The 19,388-nt window shown below is 42.8% G+C and overlaps 1 protein-coding gene across 7 annotated transcripts in view; it reads left to right on the forward strand.

Annotated features, from left to right (window-relative positions):
* LOC105102307 (protein unc-13 homolog B) overlaps positions 1-19,388 on the forward strand; it is a 166,962-nt gene that overhangs the window by 120,491 nt on the left and 27,083 nt on the right. For 4 of the 7 annotated variants that reach the window (XM_064490301.1, XM_031449968.2, XM_010995624.3 and 1 more), the window contains 6 exons: positions 9,183-9,229; positions 11,576-11,654; positions 13,867-13,941; positions 14,442-14,661; positions 17,126-17,353; positions 17,959-18,100. In XM_064490301.1, coding sequence (XP_064346371.1) covers positions 9,183-9,229; positions 11,576-11,654; positions 13,867-13,941; positions 14,442-14,661; positions 17,126-17,353; positions 17,959-18,100 — 791 coding nt within the window. Of the gene's footprint in view, positions 1-6,742; positions 6,766-9,182; positions 9,230-11,575; positions 11,655-13,866; positions 13,942-14,441; positions 14,662-17,125; positions 17,354-17,958; positions 18,101-19,388 lie in introns of all 7 variants that reach the window. The other 3 variants (XM_064490302.1, XM_064490300.1, XM_031449964.2) reach the window with 1 other exon arrangement.

Genomic DNA, 19,388 nt, shown 5'->3' on the forward strand with positions numbered 1-19,388 from the left:
AGTTGGTCTCTAGTTTACATTTCCAGCCTTTTCTTCCATTGTCCCATTAGACTCCACCTAGAAGGAAACTGCTGTCTCACAAATTGGCCTTGTACTTTGTTTCAGCATATTCACATATGCATGCTTCCTTCTAGCCTAAGGTTCTGTGTTCACCATAGCAGCCTAGCAAAATTTACTCAGTTCTTCAACATACAGCCAAAATATCACCTCCTCCAGGAAGCTTTCCATAATTCCTCAACTGCAAGAGATTTTTCTCTCCTCTTAACTTTGCAGCCCCTCTTCCTTCTCCCTTGGCATTTAGAAATTATACATTACAGCAATAGTAGAAACAACAAATATCAAAGCAGTACTTGCTTACTAATTCCTTAAACATTGGCAGGAGTTAATGTTAGCATGAACATCCAGAACACTGGGGCTGAATTCTTCAAGTTGGAGAGTTTCCCTTCTGGGCTGACATCCTGCTGGATGATGCAGGAACTTCTGGTACCTGTGGTAAGTAGGTGGTGGCAGCAGCAGAGATAATGAGAAGGAGGAGGTTTTCTGAAACACCAGTAAGAAATCAAGACAAAGTTTTGAGTGCTTACCTGGATCCAATCTGCAGGCTGCAGAGAGGGTGGTGAAGAGATTGCTAGGCAGTGGCAGTATCTCTTCAGTGTTGAGTCCAGCCTGACTCCAGTACCATTCCATAGAGCAAGAGGAATAGATTCAGTATAACAGTGATTGCTACCACAGTGAAATATTTGAAATGTTCCTTCTTTACTGCCTTGCTTGAGACTTTAGGAGGCTTAAGCTTACTAGTAGTATCTTACCATTAGTTTTAGATCTTATTTTTTAATTCTTTTCCTTCTTTTTTTTTCAGAGATGTGGGATGGGGAGGAGTACATACCAGGCACTATTTTAAGTACTTTTACATGCATTACATTAAAATGTAATTTTTTCATTCCTACCACTACCAAAATAGCTTTTGTCAAGGCCATCAGATGACCATCATATTGCCCAATTTCTGGTCCATTTTTAGTTCTCTTAGTCTGCAACTTGATATCATTGATTATTTCCTTTTATTATAACAGCTTTTTTTGTGTGTGTTTACATACCATAAAATTCACCCTTAAAATCCCTTAAAAATGTACAATTGAGTGGTTTTAGTATATTCAGAGTTACGCAGCCATCATTCTAGACTGTTTCCATCACCCCAAAAAGAACCCCCTTAACTATTAATAGTCACTCTCTAATCCCCTTTGTCCCCAGCTTCTGGCAACCACTAATCTACTTTATGCTTTTATGGATTTGCTTGTTCTGGACATTGCATGTAAGTGGATTTGTATAATATGTGGCCTTTTCTGACTGGCTTCTTCAACTTAGCAGAATGTTTTCGAGATTGACTCATGTTGTAATATATGTGGATACTTCTTTTTGTGGCCGAATAATATTCCATTACATGGATATGGCACATTTTGTTCATCCATTTGTCGGTTGATGGACATTTGGTTGTTTGGGTTGGTTTTTTGTTTGTTTGTTTTTTGTTTTTTTGCCACTTTTTGGCTACTATGAATAATGCTGTGAACACTCTGTGAACAAATTTTTGTGTGGTCATATATTTTCAATTCCTAGAAATGGAATTGCTGGGTCAGTTCCATTTCCAACTCTGTGTTAAACATTTTTGAGGAACTTCTAGGCTGTTTTCTATTGTGGTTGTACCATTTTACATTTCTACCAGCAATGTATGAGAGTTCTAATTTCTCCACATCCTTGCCAACATTTGCTAATGTCTGTTTATTATTATGACCATCCTAGTGGGTGTGACATAACTTTTCTTGATTTGCATTTCCCTAGTGGCTGATGATGTTGAACATATTTTCATGTGCTTATTGGCCATTTTTATATATTCTTTGGAGAAATATCTATTCAAATCCTTTACCCATTTTTAAATTGAGTTGTTTGTCTTTTTTTGTTGAGTTGTAAGAGTTCTTTATATGTTTGGGATATAGGTCCCTTATATACAAATTATACAAATAATTTTACAGTACTATCTGTGGATTGTCATTTCACTTTCTTGATGGTGTCCTTTGAAGGATAAAATTTTTTAAAATTTTATTGTGGTAAAATATGCATAATGTAAAATTCATTATTTTAAGTTCATTCACATTGTTGTGCAGCCATCACCACTATACAGTCTCCAGAACTTCTTCATCTTTCCCAGCTGAAACTTGTACCCATTAAACTAACTTGCCATTCTCCCCTCCTCCAGCCACTGGCAGTCATCATTGTACTTTCTATCTGTATAAATTTCACTGCTCTAGGTATCTCATGTAAGTGTATTTGCACAATATTTGTCCTTTTGTGACTGGCTTATTTCACTTGACATAATGTCTTTGAAGTTCATCCATTACGTAGCATGTGTCAGAACTTTCTTCCTTTTTAAGGTTGAGTGGTATTCCATTGTATGTACATATACATTTGTTTATCCATTCATCCATCCCAAGTAGACACTTGGGTTTCATCTACCTTGTGGCTGTTGTTAATAATGCTGCTAAAACCATGGGTGTACAAATATCTGTTTGAGTTCTTGCTTTCATTTCTTTTCGGTATATACCCAGAAATGGCATTGTTGGATCATATGGTAGTTCTGTTCTTTTTGAGGAATTGCCATATTATTTTCCACAGTAGCTGCACCACTTTATATGCCCACCAACAGTGCACAAAGATTCCAATTTCTCCACATCCTTGCTAAATAACACCTGTTACTTCCTGGTTGTTTTTTTTTTGTTTTGTTTTGTTTTGTAATAGTCATCATAATGGGTATGAAGTATAGTGCAAAAGTTTTAAATTTTGATGAAATTCAATTTCTCTATTCTTGTGTTGATTTTGCTTTTGGTTTCATAGCTAAGAAACCATTTTCTAATCCAAGGTCACAAAGATTTGCTCCTATGTTTTTTTTTTCTTAATGTTTTATAGTTCTAACTCTTACAGTTAGTTCTATCATTCATTTTGAGTGAATTTTTATATATGATGTGAGATAGGGGTCCAACTTAATTCTTGAGCATGTGTATGTTTAGTTATCCTGGCATCACTTGTTGAAAAAGAATATTCTTTACCCATCAAATGGTCAAAAATCAACTGGCCATAAATTTAAGAGTTTATTTCTGAACTCTCAATTCTATTCCATTGATCTTCAGTCTATTCTTATGCCTCAGTTTCTTCTTTTTGAGAAACTTTTTTCACTTGACTGCCAGAACACTTCTCTCTCTCGGGTCTCCTCCAGTATTAATGACCATTCCTTCTCAAGTCATCTTTGCTGGTCCCTTCTTATCTTCCCAGTCTTATTGTATCCCAGGATTTAATCTTCTTATTCATACTCAGTTCCTAGGTAATCTTTTTCAATTTCATGAGTTTCATAAGCATTCCCAGGTTTATATCTCTGGCCCAGACATCTTCCAGGAACACCAGACTCCACATCTACTTAACATCTGCATTTACCTGTAAATAGACATCTCAGATTTGACATATCCAAATCCAAACTTGTGATCTTTCTCCCCAAACCCCTGACAAACCTGCTTTTCCTATAGTCTTCCTTACCAGTAAATGGCAACTCCATTCTTGCAGCTAGCTGCTCAGGCCCAATCCGCAAAGTCATTAGTGACTTCTGCTTTTCTTTCACAACCCACATCCAGTCAATAGTACATCTTGCCTGCTTTGCCATTAAAAAATATTCTGAATCTTACCACTAACATCCTTGTCTAAGTCTCCATTTTCTCTTGTCTAGATGATTGCAGTAGTCTAACTGGTCTTCCTACTTCTACCCTTGTCCCTTACAGTCTGTTCCCCACAACCAGCTCGTAAAACATGATTCAGATCATATCACTTCTCTGTTCAAAACCTTCCAGGGATTTTTTTTTTATCTCACTCAAAATGAAAGCCAACATGCTTATAAGGGCCTGTAGAGCCCCATTTGAACTGGTACTGTATGGCAGACTTGTTCCTCCACACCAGTTACGCTCTTACCTCAGGCTTTGCACTTGCTTGCTATATATTTTGACTGGAATACTTTCCTCCTAGAACTCTGAATAGCTTCTTTACTCATTTCCTTCAGATTTCTGCTTGGATGTCATTTTATCAATGAGGCCTCCCTGACAACCTTTTATAAAATTTTAATAACAACTCTAACATCACCACAGGGGACAATGTCTTTTCCCCTTTCCTGAATTTTTCAGCAGAGTCCCCATCACACATGATGCAGTACACATAGTTCCAAATCCTGGAACCAGAATGCCTGTTTTGAATTTTGGCTTTGCCACTTGCTATGACTTTAGGCAAGTTTCTTAACATCTCTGATCTTCAATTTAATCAAAAAAATTAATGTAATAATAGTATTTAACCGGTCAAGTTGTTGTGAGAAATAAATGAGTTTACTCAAATAAAATGCCAGATATGTAATGTATTTACCTAGTGTTGGCTACTCTCATCATCTTCATCACCATCATTAATTGTCTGCTCCTCCTACTAGAATAGAAGCTTCTCAAGATCAGGGTTCATTGCTGCGTCACCAGCACTGAGAACACTGCCTAGTGTATGGTAGGTTCTCAATAAGTATTTAAGAAATGAGTTCTCAAAGTAACCCTGGGAGGTAGCTGTTTTTATCCTCTTTTTACAGATAAGGAAATGCACAGTCAAATAGTTGAGTGCCTCAAGTCTTTTGACTCCCAAGTACAGTGTAGTTAAGATTGTTTAACAATAGGGAAGGATGTCACTTCCTTATAAGACAGACTATCTGGAAGAGTGAGATCATTCTTAGAGGTCAGGGATTTTCCTGCAAAGCAAGTGTTCTATACACGTATGTCACTTAAATTGAAAACTAAGTCTGAGTGGAAAAATCCTAAGGCATTTTAGGAAGTTAGGAAGCACAAAAAGTTTGATTGCTAACAAGAAAATATTTGTCCAATGGATGGGATAAACTGAAGGGCTAGTATAGCAGTTCTTTGGGGTCTGGAAAATTGTACAGGCTACTGGCTAAGAGACCTGTCTTTTCTCTGGTGAAGGCAAGAGACATGTTCTTAGAAAAGCTGTTGTTTTCTAAGTCCTGAAAGTTCATGTTCCTTTTACTACATATGAATGCTAGGAGATGTGCTAGACCCTCCGGCTACAGCGGTGAAATAGTATAGTATATGTAATTTTTGTTCTCGAAGTTCACAATGTCTAAAGGAGAATATTTATACAGACAGTACTGACAACATACTATCATAGAAGTGTGCACACAGAAGCCTGGGTACCATGGATTCATAGTGGCGGTGCACCTAATTTTGTTTTTGAGAGGAATGCAGATAATTTTTCACAGAGGCATTAATATTTGAGCCAAGTCTTAGGAGTAAGTCTGAGCCCACCCAGTAGATGCAAGAGCCCAGGTCATGGAGAGCCTTGATGACCTTGTCAATAGATTGGAGTTTCTTCTTTAGGCATTATGGGGACCTTTGGGAAGAACAGAAGCATACAATCAGAGTAACTTTGACATGATGTGTACAGTATATTTATGATAGTGGAGGAAGAGATAAATCTTTCCAATTTGAGTCACAGGGTCAGTTGAAGTGTTCTTGCCTAGTTTTCTTTTTCAAAGGGAACAGAGTGCTCTAGGGGAGGTGGGGAGTAGATGTAGAAGAGACACATCCCCATGCCAGGAAATGTCTTTTTTATCTCACTCACCTTTCTGTAGCTGCGCTGAATTCTTCTTGACTTCATTCTTCTGTCAGGTTGACCCATTAGGTCATCAAAAGTAGCTTGAAAAGTTGGGAACTTATGAGTTAGTTTCCATGATTTTCCCTTCTTCTTGTAAGTATCAGTGGGTCTTTAAAAGGGAAGGAGAGAAAAGAGAAGGGGAGCTGATGGGCCCAGGTAGATGGACTTTCCCTAGAGAAGGAATCCTGTGTGAAGCATGTGTGGCCTAGAAGGTAATGTAGTCTCTGATGAACAGGAAAGAGTAGTCTCTAGACTTTATTCTTCCTTTCCTGTGGCTTACTTGGGTCCTTCTGAAAGTGTCAGTTTCCTTTGAAGTATTTTTCTGGATTTGGTAGATAATCAAGCCTGGAATTTCAGTCATGGTTTTATCATCCAAATCATGATACTTGTGTTAGGGCAATGGCCAGTCAGTGCCTCCAAGTCTATGACTATTGAGCATCCTGCTCCTGGCCTTAACTCCAGGCCTTAATTTGGCATAACTTAACTTAGGCTCTGGGAAAACAGGTCAGGGCTTGTTGGGCAAACACATAACCAAGTCTGTATTACAAAATGGAAAGGGCTCAGCTACCAGGTCTTTGGGGTTTGTGGGCTTATCTCAGATTCAGAGTGAGCTCATGTAGCCTCTGAGGAAGGAACCCACTCTGTGTTTAGTCAGTTCACGTAGCCTGTCAAAGTGGCCCTTGGTAACAGAGCTGTTCTCGTGGCCCTGACCCTCTAGGCAAGCCATTTTGGAAAGGGTGAATGAAATTTCTAGGTAGACTTTGTCCTTTGGTTTTTGCAGCCAAACCTGGGATGTTCTAAACTAAACAGCAGGGGCCAGCAAATACAAGAGGTGAAGATTCTGGAAGCTGGGCTGTGTCAACTGCCCAGATGTTCAGAGGGCCTCTCCCTCTCTTCCATGTCCTGTGAGGTTTAGCTGGCATTTTCTTTGGGTTCTCTGCTGTGGGACTGAATCTACTAACCTCTCTGCCCCCACCCCACCCCTTTTTCCCCCCTGTTCTTTCTCTCCTTGCAGAAGGAAAGCGAGGAGCCCTTCAGGTTGTGCTCTGGCCCCTTGTGGCCTTTTTTGTTGTCAACTCTCTCCCCTCCCTTCTGAGCACTCTGTGTGTGTGTGTGTGTGTGTGTGTGTGTGTACACATACGTGTGTACATGCACAGGTATGATCTGTGCCTCTGAACTTTGGCTCATGCATCTAGTCTGTTTCTCCTGAAAGCAATTTGTGTGCATGCTCTATGCTTGTGTGAGCTCTTGCAGACGTCCCTGGAGCACAGTGTGAGAATGTGTGTGCCAGCATGGTGCACATTCAGTGTAGCATGTGTGTGCTTATACTTGTACTCAGTTTGACTCCCCCAGATACTGATCACTTTCCTCTTTTCCTACTTCGCACAGTGTGTGTCCATTTTCTACTTGTTGCTGCAGATTGGCATATGCTATAAACCCTGGCTGAGCCCAGCATGCATACACATTGTATTTGAGAGCAGGAGTTTGTGTAGGCTTTTTGTGCCTCTTGCCTGGGGCCTAAATGTGAACGTGCTTTGTGCTTCTGAGCAGGCGTATTGGCCTTTCTGTGAGCACGGGCTTCCGTAGACCTGTGATGTGGTTCCCCTATGCCATAAGAATGCATAGTATATTAGTGCTCTGTGCCTGCAAGCACTGGTTCTTGAAGACAGTTAGGGTTTGCTTTGCTGGTGATTCCGGCCCTAGTGAGCACTGAATGCTCCCTGAAATGGGTGTGTGCACATATTCTGTCGCCCTATGTACAGGATCCATGAGCACCTGTTTCCTCAGATACAGGTTGTGTCTTAATGAATGTACTTCCTATAGGGACTATGTCTAGGCCTCCGCTCACTCCCCCGTCCGCCGTCCGTGCGCTGTGTGTGCATGCTCTATACTGTGTCTTCAGGCTTCTGCAGACCCACTGTCCCCTGTAAGTACAGGAAATGTGTATGATCTGAGCCTGTGAACCCTGGCTGCCAAGACTTTTCGTGACTTTGTTTCCTTATGCTCAGTGGTTTCTGGTAAACATCTAATTCTTGGTAGGAAATCAAAATCTGCTCAGTAAAATGACTGTTTCCAAAGGGAGGATAAGTTCTGGTTGGTAGGATCTGGGGATTTAGGGATTGACTACCCTTCACAAGCAACCTTAGGAGACTTGATTTAACCACTTCTGGCTGCCTTTTGGGCCTGGCCCTCCCTCTTCCATATCATCCCAGTCACAGAACCAGGGCAAGAGGCAGCAGCAGCAAAATGTGGTCATGAAGGGCTGTAGGCAGTAGACAGGCTGGATTAGAGTACAGGCTACCCGAGAAAGGTCTTACTCAGAAAGGCTTAAATCCAAAGTTTATCTTGAGCCTTCTGCTGACCCAGTGTCATTCTTACCCACTTTTACATCACCCATTAATTAGCCTGTCCTGCCTTTCCTTTTTTTGCTCTCTCGCATCATTTTGTCTGTAACTTCTCCCATCTTTAGCCCTCCCAAAACTTCACCTCCTGTCTAGAGCTAAACAGCTTACTTCTGCCTCCTTTGTCTGAAGCTCATTTGCTCCAGGATAGTTAGCTGGAGCCCAGGTCTCAGGAGGCAGGGAAGTTGTTGTGGGTGGAGGGGAACAAGGAGGAGCAGGAAGCCCCAGACTCACTGGCACTGGGTCTGTGGAGCCTAAACATCGTGTCCCACTGGTTGTCTGGAGAGCCCTGGCAGCTTTGGAACTCTCTCTATACACTGCTTGAAGGATTTTTTTTTTTTTGTACAGAAACCTTTAAAAAGTGTTTTCCAGCTATTCCTTCCTTGAATTATTTAGTGCCCCAATTTTCAATTTCTTATTGTAGAGCTCATAAAATTCACCAGAGTAATAATCCAAGTATCTAATCTGCCCTGGGTTCTCTTGATATATAGAGCTTACCAAATGCAGAGTGCACTCAGTGTCAGTGAGTTAAGGCTTCAAGTCACCTAAACCAAGTCAAATCACGAGATAGGAATCCAGAAAGACTAGGTCTGACACTGGGGCAGCCGAAGATAACTTAGAAATACAGCTGGAAGAAGACCAGACTCTATATGAAATTGTCTTTTTGCTTTAGCGAGGCCTAGAAGCCTAAATGGACCCTCTGGCCTCAGCTTACTGTTATATATACCAGTGGGTTGTGTGAGAGACCTGTAAGTTCTGGCAGTTCTCACACTCCCAGTGGACCTTAGTCCTGGGAGCTCAGTGAACTTGGCCTTATATCCTCCCTGTTTTCTGGGGAGAAGGGAGACAAAGTACCACTGATTTCAGCAGCCTGCTTGTTGCCCTGGCTGATCAGGGAACTGGCTTAAACATTAGGCTGAGCATGTCACCAGTGGTGTATGTGACCTACACTGCTCTGAGCTTCTAACTTTACTGCCCACTGCCTGACCAAGGAAGTATAGCAGTCTCTCCCATCTTTCCCAGGATCTAACATTTTTCTTTCTCTTTTTAAAGATTCCAGATGATGGTGACCCCTCTTTACCCCAGTGGCTCCCAGAAGGGTAAGTGTTAATACTGCAAGGTTTATGGATTTTCTTCAGTCTCTTATGCTGCTTTTAGCTTTTCCCTTGGGAAGCAGGAGAAACAGCTTTATAAGCTGGATTCTGGGGAAGAAGAAGTTTCACTGTAAAGACTGGTTGGTTCTCTGGGGCAGAGGAAAGAACGCTGCAGACTGATTCCTCAGAGATGGGAAAGAGAGCTCTGCAAGGTTGTTCCCCTGGAGCAGGAGAGGGAGCACTGGGGCTCTCCTATCCTTGCCTCTGTAATTTCTGATGTATTGCATCATAGTGGTGATATACCCTTTAAGTATGAAAATGAGGAAACTAGAAAAATACGTGGATTTGGAGACAGTTTCCTTCTATTCCATTGTGGATAGTGTAGCTGATTAGATTACTCCCTGGGCCCCGTCCTGTTTCAGCTGTTGTGAGTCACCTACTTTTTCTGTTCCACTGTAGTGAAGACATAAGTAGTATCCCTTATGAGGTCTGTGTGCTTTGTCTGTTTTTTGTCTGGGAGTTTCAGACCCATGTGATTGCACCAAACATCATTTTAAACTGCTCAACTGCTGCCTGTAACTGACCGACTATTCTTAAGAGATAAAAGAGCATAAGTGCTCTCTCTCTTATCAGGCTCTTCCTTCTCTCCTTGTCCCACAAAGGCCTTCTGACATCAGAATTCCCAGTGGCTGCCTCCTTTTCCTCGTCACTAGGGAAGAAAACAGATCAGATCATAAAGTTATCTATTCCATTTTTATATGCTCCTTTTCTTTGTGATTTGTCTTTTTTTAAAAGCAAGAGTTAACCATGTGAATTAGCAACCGTTTTTGCTTTTGTCAAAAGCTCATTTATGTTGCAAAAAACGTCTTGGCTTAAGTGGTACACTTTATAGTTTCTAGAATTAGCCATAGACTTGTGGCACCAGTTGCTTCTTCAACAGCCCTTCTTCAGGGCTTTAGTTTTTTCCTTCTAATAACTTTAAAATATATACATACCAATAGAACATATCCAAGCTATTTTTAAATGGAGCCATGCAGTGATTTTCTAAATGCCTCCCTATTTTCATCTTTCTTTTCCTTCAGCTTAGTCCTTGGAAGTTGTCACAAGTTTAGAACTTGCATAGATGTGGTAGTGTTGAATAAAGTTCACTGCCTGTACTTAATAGTTAGATTATTAGAAATCAACATATCAGGTTACCTGTTCCAACTCCTGACCTTGACTCAATTGGTGGCTCCATTTTTTGCCTAATTAGCTGGCAATACCTGCTTACTTATTCTTTGACATTTCTCTTTTCAGACTAGTTATGGTGTACAGCCACCCTACTTTCCCCATTTCTTCATTGGTCTTGTTGAAACCAAGTATATGGATTCTTTTCATTGAGGCTCAGAATGATACCTTCCAAAAGGTCAGAGAGGTTTTGTAGTTCACCCCTATTATTTTATAGAAGTGACACCAAAATCCAAAGAGAGGAAGGAATTTTGGCAGAGGATATAGTGAATTAGTAGAAGAGTTGAGAATACAATCCAGGTTATCTGAATGTGAGGATGGTGTTCTTTTTGGGAATTTCTCTGAATATTTATTGCTTATTGTTATGGAAGAACAGGCAAAGGACAACAAAATTAATAAGTACGTAAAAGGTGTAAAAGTTTTAGAAATCTTAGGTTGCCCCTGTAATTTTTTTCCTGGTCCCTGCTGATGTGACCATAGGGCTAGGCCAGACTTTGATTCCTTTTGCTGTTTCCTTCCTAAATGATCTTTTTTTTCTTTTGGAAGTCTTCCATTTACTTTCCCTGCTTCCGCTTGATTGGGCAGGCTCCTCTTTCCGTGGAGGTGCTTTTCCTTCAGGAGGCTTAGGGAGACAGACTAGTGGCTCTTTTACTCAGGTTGGAGAAGGTCTCCTGCATAGTACTGTTTAGCAGTCTTGCTGCCTAGGCTGCATTTCTTCTGGACTCTGCTCTGGCATAGGCCAGAGAAGACTTATCTTTGGGGATCAGTGTCTCTGGCCTGAGTGTAGGAAGGAGCCATCTTAACCACCAATTCCCACCTTGCTTTATGGAGGACAAGGGCCTTCAAATATACAAAGGAGCCTTGGAGTGGCACTGTGCGATAAAAGAGCCCGTCGCTAAAACCATAGAGGGAGACACCGAGGGGCACTCTGAGAGCAGGTTCCATTGCTCATCAACCCGTGGCTTTATTTCCCTCACTTTCTGTCCTCCTTACCCCTCTCACAGGCACACGGTGGAGGTCAGTTTATCTTCCTCTAGGGAGAGTGAGCATGGAGAATGGAACATTAAACCTGCCAGTAACTCAAGGTGGGGCTGAAAGTCCTGACATATTTTCTTCTTTCCTCAGGCCAGCTGGAGGTCTCTACGGCATTGACAGCATGCCAGATCTACGCAGAAAGAAGACACTGCCACTTGTCAGCGATCTGGTGAGTACGGACTCTCGTGCAGGCTTAGGCTATAACCTTGGGGTATTCCCCCATTGGGATTGGCAAGCTATTAGAACTGGAAGTGGAGCATTTGGTGACAAGAATCAGTCTGATGATCAATCATTTAAAGCCTTACTGAGACATAGTGATGACCTGAGTGGGACTTTGTATTACCTCACTCCCTTGTTAGAGCCCCAGGTCCCTCATTGGCTCAAGCTCCTACCTGGAACATTTATAGCTTAGGCCCTCAAAGCTGGGCTCCAGGGTTATCTTCCAGTTATCCAGTTCCTCTAGGTATCTCTATAGCCTTCTTTGATCACCTGTAATGGAAACTTCCTTCAGCCCTGACCTAGATAATTGAGTTTCATGTGTGATGGTCATGACCAGTGTGACTCCTTGGAGGTCAACTGGAAGTCTTACAAGACATAGGCTTTCTAGACTATCTCTGTACCCTCAGTCTTTAACCTAGTGTCTAGCATTGAGAGATAGTAATGACAACTTGTGGAATTGAATTGAAACAGAATTAGGAGTTAAAGCTAATCTCAGGACCTCCAGGATGACCAGAAGCTCCCATTTGGGGTCATACCTCCTAAGGCAGAATTAGCTCAAGGAATTTTCTGTAGTTTAGTGGGTAGTGGGGGTGGAGTGGAGCCCAGGTCTTCCCAGAGTCAGATGTTCAGTAAGACTTGAACCCTTTTTCTATTACTATTTGCTACTCCTGTTTTCTTCTCTTTTTCTCCCTATTCAGTCTATTTTGTTTTTTCTATCCACTCTTTTTCCATTTCTCCTCCATTCTGTGCTCTTTTTCTCCCCACCAGTTTCTCCCTTCTAAAGTTGACTGAATAGAAATATCCTCTGCCATTTTCTTTTCATCATTTCTTTCTTTCTTCCTTCCTTTTCCCTCTGCTAGTTGTATATCTTTCTCTTTTTCTTCCTTTCTAATACACCTCTTCTCCCACCAACTCTTCATCAAGCTGATTGGGTGAAGATAAATTCTGATGTCATCTCTTCTTTATTACCTTTCATTGTCTTTGATCTCCTCTTCTTTCTCTTCTACCTTTCTTTTCTTCCTACTTTTTCTCATCCTCTGCTTCCTCCTTGCTCACCAGATTTTCTTTGCTTAACTGATTGGATAGCAGTATTTTATTCATTTCTTGTTTCCCTTCCTCTGTCTTTCAACCTTCCCCATATTTCACTTTATAGCATAACTCTCCTTCTAGGCCTTGGGCCTTGGTCAGCTGTCTGGGTTGAAGACAGTTTTTAGTAGATAGAAGCAGGGGGTGTTTGGGACATGTTTCCTACTTTGGACTATGGGGAAGAATCTTTCAGTTGTCTCTGAAAGCTTTCATGCCCTCGAAGGGGCTTTAACATCATGTTGTTCCTTTCTCTGCTCTCCTCTGCGCAGGCTATGGTGAGTGTCTCCAGACCCCCTTATCTTTATGAGTCCATATCCCAAACCACCTGGGCACATCCTAACTGTTCCTCCTGCTTAAGGCTGATAGAATGACTTCTGTCTGCCTAGTGTCCACTGCCTTAGGGAAACCATGTGCCTTTCCAAGAGCTGCCCTAAAGCTTGGACTTGGCAGATTCATGGGGCCCCTCTATACAAGAGTCTGACTAGTAGGGCATCCCAGATCTCAGAGTTAACCCCCACTCCTGCTTGATTTTAGTGCAACTACATTGCCCCTTTGACTTACCAAGTGCTCTGCTTATTTGGGCTGCTGGCCTCCACAGCCACGTGGAATTATGTGGGCATGGGGTGGTACCAGGGGGTAGAGGATATTACAGTATAGAATCATTGTTCCCAGTGATGGTTCTTCAATGTGACTGTGACAGAGTTGTGTGTCTGTCCTTTCTTAATGACCTGCTGCAATTCTAAACTCTTCATTTTCCTTTGCATTCCTGTAAACAAGGAGTTCTGTGAGGTTGGATACCTAAAAATATTGAAGGAAAGAGAACTCTTTGAAGGATAGGTTCCCTGAGAGAAGTGCTGTTCTAACATTGTTAGAACAGTTCCCTGAGGGCCTTGGGTTTGGATCTTAACTTCGGATGCTTGTTACCTAGCATCCGTGGGCAGTCCCTGTGAATGACAGTAAGTAGAGAGAAGGTAGTAAGTTATCATTAAATAGCTTTGGTCACTGAAACTCCCTTCCCAGGACGTTGCCCAGCCCTTTGGTGATAGCCAGGGCTGACAGCAAGTCTTCTCTCACAGTCACTGGTCCAGTCCCGGAAGGCAGGAATTACTTCTGCAATGGCTACGCGCACCTCTCTCAAGGATGAAGAGTTGGTAAGTGACCCATGGGCTTTCATGAGTCCACTGGCCTATGGCCCAGTGATCATCTCATAGCCATACTTATTGGGAATTCAAAAGTATTGGGCCCATGCTGTTAACAAAACAAATAGATACCATCAAGTCTCAGTTTTCCGCATTGGGAGAGGCAAGGGTCCAGACCATGGGTAAACCCAAGTCCCACATTCGAGTATGTGATCACTGACCTCCGGGTTTTATGGTGAGCCTGATACCCTTTGTTTCCCTGAAGAGTCTGAATGCTGGGACAAGGCTCTGACCCAGCATTCAGATCAGACCCGTTTTGGATAACCAAGAGCACATGATGTTGGGGGGCTTCTTTTTGCCAGGCTGGGGCTATGGGCTGGGCCAGACTAAAGTGTCTCCTCCACTGCCACAGAGGAGACCAGGGTCTTAATAGCCCTGCAGGGGTCTTAGTTCTGGTATCTTCCAGCAGAGAATTAAAGTTGCTAGTGGGTGATTGGATATGTGTCTTTCAGAAATCCCACGTGTATAAGAAAACCCTGCAGGCCTTAATCTATCCCATCTCGTGTACCACACCCCACAACTTTGAGGTCTGGACAGCCACTACCCCGACCTACTGCTATGAGTGTGAAGGCCTGCTCTGGGGCATTGCCCGGCAGGGCATGCGCTGCAGCGAGTGTGGAGTCAAGTGCCACGAGAAGTGCCAGGACCTGCTCAATGCTGACTGCCTGCAGCGTGAGTGCTCCTGTGGGATGACGGATGGGGAGCAGGGGCAGCAGGGTCTCCCAAATAGTATGGCACTGAAGAGCTAGAATGGCTGGACTGTCATTCCAGTCTACCTGATACTGAAACTCTTTCCTTTTTAGAGAAAGTAGGGCCCTGAGTTAAGACATTGCCTTTCCAAATAAGACGTCTTGTAGCACTTTTTTAAGCACCTTTGCAAAAAATTCTTTGAACTTTCTATGGCCCTCTGGTGGAGCTAGAATTTATTCCAGGATTCAGATGATCCCAGAAGCTGTGCTCGATTGCTGTACACACCACGGTGGCCATATTGCCCAAATGACTAAAGCATGTTAATTAGGGACAGAAACTAATGAGAAGAGAGAATTCTGTGAGGTTCTAGTCTTCGCAGAAGAACCTCCTAAAGTCTAGACCCTAGAACCCATGGAAGGTGGCATTTATTCCTTTCTTATAGATGGAGCTTTTAGACAACAGTGCCAGGAACAGAAGTTTCAAACTGATCAGGCAAAGGTCCAGGAGAAGAATGTGCTAGACTCCCAAGGCCTTTGCTAAATATGTGACTTGTGCTGCCATCATGGAGTGGGGAAACCAGGAGCAGGAAAAGCAACAAGTCTTTCACAGGAGATGGTTAACACTCCAAGTTCTTGTCTCCTTGCTCCACTGCTGATGGGCACGCACCGCTGTTGCTGGATCCCCAAAGAGCAGGCGTGGGGAATGTGGTATTTTCTTGCCCCTCCAGGTTTTCTGGGTATTACACTGAGCCAAGCTGTAGTAATGAAAGCTAAAGGATTGTGGCAGAGGAAAGGAAGGTCACCTTTAGACTCACAAGCACTTCATTACCCTAAGGAAAGATATGTGACATAAAGTGGCTCAGGGAGAGACCTTGAGGAATTGTTCACTTAAAATGTGTTTATTTGAAGACCCCTAGATTGGTGCCAGTGGCATGGCTATAGCAGACATGAAGAGACAGGTGGAACATAGTCAGCAGAAGAGGTGGGGCTCTGAAAAGACTTTCTGAAGAGGAATGTTGGTGATGACTTTACCCAAACCTATCATGAGGGGGTGACAAGCACAGGTGCCAGTAGGTACTTGCTTTAATTGCTGAGATCTAGCAACTGGCCACATAGGCTGCTTGCTGGAAGCCTCTGAAGTGCTGCTCTGTAGTCAGAGTGTTCATCTTCTTCTTAAGCGCCTGTCAGAGGTCCCAGGCCAGGGAAATAGTGTTGCATGGGAAATGCTAGATGGCAAGAATAGGATCCAGCCCAGGTCATTTTTCATTTATCTGAAAATATCTTCTGTCTAAGGCCTCTATGGAGCATGGAGTGGAATTAAGTGCCGTTCTGTAGGCTTTCCTGGACAGAAAACCTGCTTTCCATCCTCCCAGGGTTAGGATGCAGATGTTGGCCTTTCTTTTTTGCTCTAAGTTTTGTAGTAAAGGCCTAGGCTTTTGGAGGCTGGAGAGAGGTTGAGAGCCAGTCTGTAGAACCCATAAATGAAGTATGGTCCCTCTGCTCTGAGAAGCCTGATTGATAAAATGCACTGGAGGAGTCTGTGTTCCTCCATAATTGTTAAGGCAGCAGAAAAAGCTTACTAACCTCTGATATCAGCATGGCTGGTGAAGATGGCCCTTGGCCTTGCCAGGGTAATAATAATGATGTTAACAATAATAGGGACTGTTTGTTTATTTATTTATCTATATTTTTATTAATTTTTATTGAAGTGTAGTTGATTTACATAGGGACCATTTATTGAGTACCTACTAGATGGCAGGCACTGGCATCTAATATATGCTATCTAATATAATGCTTATTACACATCCTGAGAGATGAGTACCATTTTATTCTCTTAGAAGAAGCCTGTTTACCCAGCAAGGAGTGGTGGAGTCAGGATTTGAACCCAAGTCTGATACTGAAGGCCACAATTTTTTGAGATTAATGGCACTGGAGCCGTGGGGCAGAACCCTGCTGTATGCCTTGACAAATTCTGGGATCTATATCATGGCTTGGCAGTTGGATGAGATTAATGGAGTTGTTGTGCCCACCCACCACCCTTCCCTGATAACTATGATACCCATTGTGATATTTTGGTCTTAGACTTGGAGGGTAGCTCTCAACAAGCATCTGGATGGAAGAAAGTCAAAGCCAACTGCAGACTGAGCTACATTTTTTGTTATTCTTTTTTGGTGAAAAATACAACGTGTATCTAAATAGAATAGTGTAATATACTCCCATGACAATTATCAACTTTTTGCTACCCTTTGAGTTGCATTTTAAACTTCACTGGCCAGGCATTAAACTAGCCAGCCCCACAGAGATCAAGTTTTCTCAGAGATATCCCCATCTTCTTAAGAGTCTCCCACTGCTCAGTGATCTCTTCCTGGCCCCATTCCTCAGCTTGATCCTTGGTCTTGTAGGTGGCCTACTGGTTACCCTACTTTCTGTCTCTGGCTATCCTTCAGGGGCTGCAGAAAAGAGCTGTAAACATGGAGCAGAGGACCGGACCCAGAACATTATCATGGCCATGAAGGACCGCATGAAGATCCGCGAGCGGAATAAACCAGAGATCTTTGAAGTTATCCGGGATGTCTTCAACGTGAACAAAGTTGCCCATGTGCAACAGATGAAAACAGTGAAGCAGAGTGTGCTGGATGGCACCTCCAAATGGTCGGCCAAAATTACCATCACTGGTGAGCAGGCCAAAATTTGAGGGGACAGTAAGGCCTAGGCTATGGGGAAGAAGCATCCTGAGTGTGAGGGAGCAGGGACTGGGGAGACAGAGCATAGAATGAGGAAAGAGGGAGGTCCTCATTTTTCACTCCTCCTCTCCTAGACCCTGATGGTGCTGGGACAGGTGAGACTGGCACCTGCAAGCAATATGAATGATAATACAAGGATTTGGTAATAATCTGATATTATAGACTTGCTTAACAGTTTGATATTACAAGAGCTGGTGGGATGGGGAAAGGAGACAGGCAGGAGATCAGGGAATAGTTAACCAGTGGTTTACTAGCTGGGGTGATATGGCTGAAGCATGCATGTATCAGAGCAAGTAAGGACCAGTGTAGGGGTAAATGATCAGTTAGGGCTCTGGTGGGGAGGTGGGATTCTTGGGCTAAGCTTTGAGGGATATGCTTGTGGCTTAGGACTAAGGATAGATGTGAAGTGAGAAAATTCCTGTCCAAGGAGCAGAGAGGGGCTGCTCTAAGATGGAAAACACACATTCATACTTCAGAGGGCTTATGACTTTTGGATTGTACTCTGAAGCCTCCTTCTGTGTGTGTTTGGGTTGCAGTGGTGTGTGCCCAGGGCCTGCAAGCCAAGGACAAGACAGGATCCAGTGACCCTTACGTGACTGTGCAAGTGGGCAAAACCAAGAAGCGCACCAAGACCATTTTTGGGAACCTGAATCCTGTTTGGGAGGAGAAGTTCCATTTGTAAGTCATAGAGGGCTTGTCTTACCTGGGAGTATGTATATCTGGGCAGCAACATTAAATCCTGTTCTGGGCTTGGACTCTTAAGAGGGATGGGGCAGAGGTGGTGGAGAAAACCCATTTCTCACATGCTTCAGTTGGGCAGCAGCTATTCTCTCTCGGTTTCTTCTAGTAAACTATTGTATCAGGGTTACTTTACTCAAGCCCTGTCTTAACTAGGGCGATTAAAGGGGCCCCTGGGGATCCCATACTGCTTCTTCTAGTGCTGTGAAGATTTTTACTACTGCCGAGTGACAGAACCAGGGACTGACCACCCTAATGTGTACGTCCCAGCCCTGCCATCCTGCCTAGGAAGGGTTAGGCTCCCTAGAGGAAGTGGGGAGTGGGGAGGGGAACATCCTTATCTGACAACTGGGTAATTTTGGCTTGAAGATAGAAATCTGGGGTTTGGAGAATTTTCCATTTCCCTTAAGGCCTCTGCTTTTCTTTTTGCTTTATCTATTCTCACTTTTTTACAGACTATTTCATATGACAATGAGGGATGGTTGTTGAAAAATGGCAAGTCCTAACCTAGAACTTAGACTAATGTCTGGTGAATCCAGATGATTTGTCACACTTGTAAGGCTTAGGACCAGGACTTTGAGCCTATATCAACTAAGCAGGCTGCTTATGTAGAGACCTTCTTATGTTAGAGGAAGACTGGGGAAAGTCATTGGGGCCAAGTAAAGTCAGTCTCCAATCCAGAGGCAATAGTTACTGAGGAGAGTGCCTGTTTATTGAGAAGCTGAATGGTTCCTGCTTGAAAACTATTTATGGTTAATTCTAAATGAAATGGCTCTACAGTGAATTTTGCCCGCTTTTATCCATTTAGTAAGCAATTTGTATTCCGTATAAGACACTACACATGATACGGTGTATCTAAAAATGTGTTTAAGATAATCCCTGGCTTTAAGAAGCTTATTGATGATTTGTCTATTATTTTCCAGTAGACCAGTAGTTATAATATTTTAATGGAATGTGCAAAGATATTATGAGAACATAGGGTAAGGAACAGCAAATTCTGCCAAGTACAACTTTTGGATAAGGCAACAGGGATCTAGAAAGCAAATGCTGGGGAAGAAAGAGTATGAGGGAGATAGCTGAGTGAACACCCTTCTCCAAAGCAAACACCGTAGAAGAAATGACAATTCAAGTGGATATTAAAGAGTGATAGAAGTTCACCAAGCACATTCTGAGATAGATGAAGAAGTTAGATAGAAAGCTAAAGCAGATATGACCAGATGGGCTTACC

Source organism: Camelus dromedarius, chromosome 10, assembly GCF_036321535.1.
Source record: "Camelus dromedarius isolate mCamDro1 chromosome 10, mCamDro1.pat, whole genome shotgun sequence".
Lineage (NCBI taxonomy): Eukaryota > Metazoa > Chordata > Mammalia > Artiodactyla > Camelidae > Camelus > Camelus dromedarius.